Source organism: Neoarius graeffei, chromosome 5, assembly GCF_027579695.1.
Source record: "Neoarius graeffei isolate fNeoGra1 chromosome 5, fNeoGra1.pri, whole genome shotgun sequence".
In the NCBI taxonomy this organism is placed as follows: domain Eukaryota; kingdom Metazoa; phylum Chordata; class Actinopteri; order Siluriformes; family Ariidae; genus Neoarius; species Neoarius graeffei.
The window spans coordinates 26,321,591-26,327,590 of record NC_083573.1 but is presented as its reverse complement, the minus strand read 5'-3'; the positions used below and the strand labels follow the sequence as shown (position 1 = coordinate 26,327,590).

The window sequence follows — 6,000 nt, the reverse complement described above, 5'->3', positions numbered from 1 at the left end:
AAATTGCAAGGCAATATTTTACTTACTACAAATCTAAGTTAATATTGGCATAAAAACAGTCCAAAATTGTCACAGCAAATGCAAAAGACACCGTAATATTAATACAGGTACACCCACAAACAGCTTTCATTTGTGAGCGTTTGAGACAAGCTGATCGTATTGCAGTTTTCCATCAGATCTGTCTGAATCTGAACTTTTATCATGTGAAGTTGCTTGGTTTGAGGAAGATTTTGTCATGACTGAGCCAAAGTACAACGGGGGTTTTTTCGAAGAATATTTTAACATGAGTTGTGCATGTCCGTATGCAAATTATCAATATTGCATCACGCTCTGGTACATTTAGTGTGAAGGAGAAAACAATGCAGAGGATTATTACAGAAGATTAATATTTTAGGGCAATCTTTTGATTCTGCACTTATGCTCTCCATGTTGCTCTTTTATTCTTTCACATTTCAGTGTGTTCTGTGCGAGTGATTGGAGAGAGTGATATAATGCAGGAATTCTTGTCTGAATCAGATGAGGTAAGCCAATTAAAACACAATATAAAATATTCATTCCATATTTTATTATCATATTAACTTGGTTATGACCAGCTGCCCTAAACAGCATTTTGCAGGCTTTAAATACTCATTGGCTTTTCCAAACAAGTACCCAGATACTTTTATCTTTTTAACATCAGTCTTCTGAACAATAGCATTTTTTTTATATGTAGTTTAAAATGTTTCAAATTTTGAACAGAGCTTGGCATGCCATTAAATTATTTATTTAGAAATTGGATCGAATATGGCTTAACTGCAGCTCTGCTTAGAGGAGGCTGTCCACCAAAAGTTGGTGACTGAGTAAAGAGGTGTTGGTCAGAGCAGTAACCAAGAGGCTAATGGTAACTTTGAAAGAACTGGAGAGGGGGGAAAAGCTGTTCACAGGACAAGCATAGTCCATATAGTCCACAAACTGAGAGGAAAGCCATTATTTAAAAAAGAAAGATGAAAACGTATGAAATTCTATTTGGAATTTGCCAAAAAGCACAGAGACTCTGCTAATGCAGAAAAAGACCACGTGGTTTGGTGAGACCAAAGCTGGAAAAAAGGGTACTTTGCTGAACCTTTTTTTTTTTTCCTTCCTGGGGTGGTACCCTTAAGGGTGACTGGGAGCATGTCCGCCTCTTGACTGAGAGATTGCGAGTTTTACTCGTGGTTGGGTCATAACAAAGACCGTTACCAAAATGGTACCTACTGCCATCTGGTGAGGCACACTGCAGTACAAATGAGAGTAGGGAGTCAAACTCTCGTGGTTACCAGAGGACTAGCCCCCCACTGTCAATTCAAGTCAAGTTTATTTGTATAGCGCTTTTAACAATAAACATTGTCGCAAAGTAGCCTTACAGAATTTGAACGACTTAAAACATGAGAGAATTTTATCCCTAATCTATCCCCAATGAGCACGCCTGTGGTGACGGTGGCAAGGAAAAACTCCCTCAGACAGCATGAGGAAGAAACCTCGAGAGGAACCAGACTCAAAAGGGAACCCATCCTCATTTGTGCACTGTAAGCCCAGCTACAGTGCTCAGCGTAAATGAGTACACCCCCTTTAAACAATATCTCAATGAACACAATTTCCAAAATGTTGACAAGACAAAGATTAATATAACATCTGTTTAACTTATAACGTGAAAGTAAGGTTAATAATATAAACTTAGATTACACATTTTTTTTTTTTTTAGTTTTAGTCAAATTAGGGTGGTGCAAAAATGAGTACACCCCACAACAAAAACTACTACATCTAGTACTTTGTATGGCCTCCATGATTTTTAATGACAGCACCAAGTCTTCGAGGCATGGAATGAACAAGTTGGTGACATTTTGCAACATCAATCTTTTTTCCATTCTTCAACAATGACCTCTTTTAGTGGCTGGATGCTGGATGGACAGTGATGCTCAGCTTGTCTCTTCAGAATTCCCCAAAGAAAATAATTTCTTTACACCACAAAGGTGCAGGCTACAAGATGATCAGCAAAGCTTTACTTATCAGTCAGAATACTGTAGCAAAAGTGGTACAAAAATTTAAGAAAGATGGAACTGCAACCATCTCAGAGACGTCCAGGTCGTCCACGGAAGTTAACACCTCGACAGGAGCATCTTCTGATGAGAAGGGTTGAAGAAAATCGGCATGCAAGTTCACTGCAGTTATCTAAAGAAGTAGAAAGCCAAACTGAGGTGACTGTTTCCTGTGACACAATATGGCGTGCACTGCAGAGGAATGGCATGCATGGATGCCATCCACGAAAGAAGCCTCTCCTAAAGCCCAGGCACAAAAAAGCCCGCCTAGAGTTTGCCAGGGCCCATGCTGACAAAGATGAAGACTACTGGGACTCTATACTCTGGAGTGACGAGACCAAGATAAATGTTTTTGGAACTGATGGCTTCAAAACTGTATGGCGTCTGCAAAGGTGAGGAATACAAAGAAAAATGCGTGGTGCCTACAGTGAAACATGGTGGTGGCAGTGTCCTTATGTGGGGCTGCATGAGTGCTGCTGGTGTCAGGGAGCTGCATTTCACTGATGGCATCATGAATTCACAGATGTATTGCAGATACTGAAAGAGAAGATGCTACAATCACTCCGTGCCCTTGGTCGTCGTGCACTTTTCCAACATGACTAAACACACATCTAAGGCCACTGTTGGATTTCTGAAGAAGAACAGGGTGAAAGTGATTCAGTGGCTAAGTATGTCTCCTGATCTGAACCCAATCGAACACCTATGGGGAATTCTGAAGAGACAAGTTGAGCATCACTCTCCATCCAGCATCCAGTCACTAAAAGAGGTCATTGTTGAAGAATGGAAAAAGTTTGATGTTGCAAAATGTCGCCAACTTGTTCATTCCATGTCTAGAAGACTTGGTGCGGTCATTAAAAATCATGGAGGTCATACAAAGTACTAGATGTAGTAGTTTTTGTTGTGGGGTGTACTCATTTTTGCACCACCCTAATTTGACTAAAACTGAAAAATGTGTAATCCAAGTTTATATTATTAACCTTACTTTCACGTTATAAGTTAAACATATGTTATATTAAACTTTGTCTTGTCAACATTTTGGAAATTGTTTGTGTTCATTGAGCTATTGTTTAAAATGTTACTTTTCAAAGGGGGTGTATTCATTTACGCTGAGCACTGTATGTACAGTAATAAGCGAGAGGCAAGGGGCTACTGAAACAGCGATCGGCGCTGCCCAGTGCACCTCAAGGGCCTGGTTAGTACTGGGACAGGAGACTGCCTGGGAAGATCACATCCTGGCATGGGAAGGGACTTTGAACCCTTAAGGGTGCCTTTTAGTATAGATAATTTACCAAAAAAAAAGTGCAAAAAGGAAGCTTTACTCTAAAAATTCATCACTATCCGTTTATGTATCTTAAATCTTAAGTACACTACATCCACATTTCCAAGTGAAAGATGTATATTAAAGGTACAGAGGGTTAGGGTTCCACCCCAGTGACAAGAAAAGATGCAGCTTAGTACTCCATTTTTGAGTATGTGAGAGAACATCCATCCCTACAGTGAAACATGGTGCTGGTAGCATCATATTGTGGCTTTTCATGGTCAGAGTTAAGGATAAGATAGCTGGAGCCACATGTAGGTCTATCCTAGAAGGAAATCTGGTTGAAACCTGGTTGGAGTGTTTGCCTTCCAAAAAGATAATAACCCTAAGCGTACTCCCAAAGCAACACTGGCCCATCCACCTAGTCCAATCAGGAAATGTAACAAAATGTGGAAAAGCACAGTTAAGGGACCAAACAGCAAGGCAAGAGGACACAGGAGTTTTTGGTTCAAAAGGCAGGGTTTTATTTACCCAAAAATGTTGGAAAAAGTTTACAAAGACCAAAATTAATAATAACGAGGCCTATAAAAGAGGTCAACAAAATATAACTTGTTAGATGTTTGTGTCTCAAGTCATGACGTTAACTGAAGAAAAACTGATCTCCCACAATGAGACAAAAGAGAACATACATAGTAGCTTGGCCAAACCAAATAACACAGAAGGTATAAACAAAAATAAACACTGACTACAAACAGATGCAAAGCAAAACTAACTAAAGCCAAAATCCCCCTCGAGCACATGGTGAGACATGGTATGGCATAACGAGCAGGCTCCAAGATTTAGATCTCCTCAGCCGTCAGCCATGCCTTTTGCCCAACCAGGAAGGACCCCCCCCCTCAGGGTAACTCAAAGAAAACTCAAACAAAAACGCACGATTAATGACAAACAAACGGCTTTCGCAGCCCTACAGTGTGTGTGCACTCCATATGTAAGGTTAAAGCAAATGAACTGTAAATCAAACGAACTGTGTTGTCAGTTATTTGAGTATGATAGACTGTGCAGCAAACTAATACGGTGCAAAGGTAGAATGTGGGATGATATTACCCTGTGTGATTGTGGCCATCACACAGTGTTTAAGGTTATGTTGCATATTTCCTATTAATATAATATCTGAATATTTGTCATTTAATATGAATGACCTCTGATGATTTTCTGATTTATTTGATGTTTATAGAAGTGGAAGGCAAGTAGAGAATGCACTTTTCTTCTTTTGTTCATTAAAATTAAATATGATCCAAATTTGAGTTTCTAATGCTGTCTGTGAACTATGCAGTGTAAGGAGGTCTCGTGTGTATTCGTTTCCTTTTGGTAGTGAATGACGTTTTAAAGGTCTCTCCTATACCCTCCACCCAGTTTCTTAACGTATTGTCCTTTGGCTCTGTTTCGCCTGTCCCTGTCCTCAAGGTGATCAGTGGTGTTCTCGAACTGCTTGACCATGAATCTCCTCCACTGATTTATGTCCTCTCCCCCCCCCTCACTTTCAGAACTATAATGGAGTCTCTGATGTGGAGTTGAGGATAGCCATGCCAGATAAAACCACAGTAACTGTCCGAGTTCGAAAGAACTGCACTACAGACCAGGTGTACCAGGTACTGCATACAGCAGCTCATCACTGCCATGTAGACCAAACAAGAAGCCAGGTTACATGGTCAGCTTGTATTTTTTACATGACGCAAAACAGGTTAAGACAAATGAGTTCAGAATGATGATTTGGTACTGTGGTCAGAAGAAATGAATGTCGTTTTTTTTTTTTTTTGCTACACTGTGATAACGAAAACATATAAACAAATGTTGGAAGGGGAGTGTACTCACTCTACTGATTCAGGGATCCCAGCAGTAATTGAAAAAAATAGAGGAATGTAAGAAACTATCAGCAGGGGTCAAGGGCGCTGCAAGCCCCCTGAAGCTGTTGAGATTTTAACATTTAAAGATTCTATAGAACACATTTTTTACATAGATTTAACATAGAAAAGCAACAGAATTTAACAATAATGTGTATCTATTTGATACCGTATTTTGTAATCAATGACATAAGTGGCAAAAAAAAAATTGTTATTTATAAAAATTAGATGAAAATGTAGCTTTGAAGAATATACTTCTAACCCGGACACTGTTCCGCTATCTCTTTTATGGACGATATCTTTTTTTTCCACGACATATTCAGGGCTGTGAAATTGTAAATAAGACATCCGAGGAAAAGGGGGGGGGTCTGGGGGGGCACAGCCCCCCAGCATAAGCCGGACACCAAGCCATTTTAGGTGTTATATGGTGTATTCTGAGCATTTCCTGCAAGTAAAAAATTGATCTCAACAAGTAAATATTTGTCTTGGTCTTCATTTTGCCATATAAATACCTATCAACAGTTTTCTCTTTTAAAATGAAAGATCCATGTAAAATACCTTGAAATATCTAATAAGTGCCTATGTATTTTATCTCTTAATCAAAATAAAAGTAAAAAAATGTGTAAATAACAATTTAAAGAAATGTTAATAAAAGAAAACTTTGATGGGCCTTTCAAAATGACTTTGTGAAAAATCATGCTCAATATTTAAGTGAGAGATACCTGTTGTCTTCCAAATTACACTTAATTCTTGTATTATATCCTGGCTTTTTCCAAGAATCTGTCAC

The 6,000-nt window shown here is 39.0% G+C and overlaps 1 protein-coding gene across 3 annotated transcripts in view; it reads left to right on the top strand.

The window, feature by feature from the left end:
* The window catches only part of snx27b (sorting nexin 27b), a 116,584-nt gene that overhangs the window by 67,485 nt on the left and 43,099 nt on the right, over positions 1-6,000 (top strand). For all 3 annotated transcript variants that reach the window (XM_060921452.1, XM_060921450.1, XM_060921451.1), the window contains exons 4-5: positions 457-521; positions 4,857-4,961. In XM_060921452.1, coding sequence (XP_060777435.1) covers positions 457-521; positions 4,857-4,961 — 170 coding nt within the window. The remainder of the gene's footprint in view (positions 1-456; positions 522-4,856; positions 4,962-6,000) is intronic.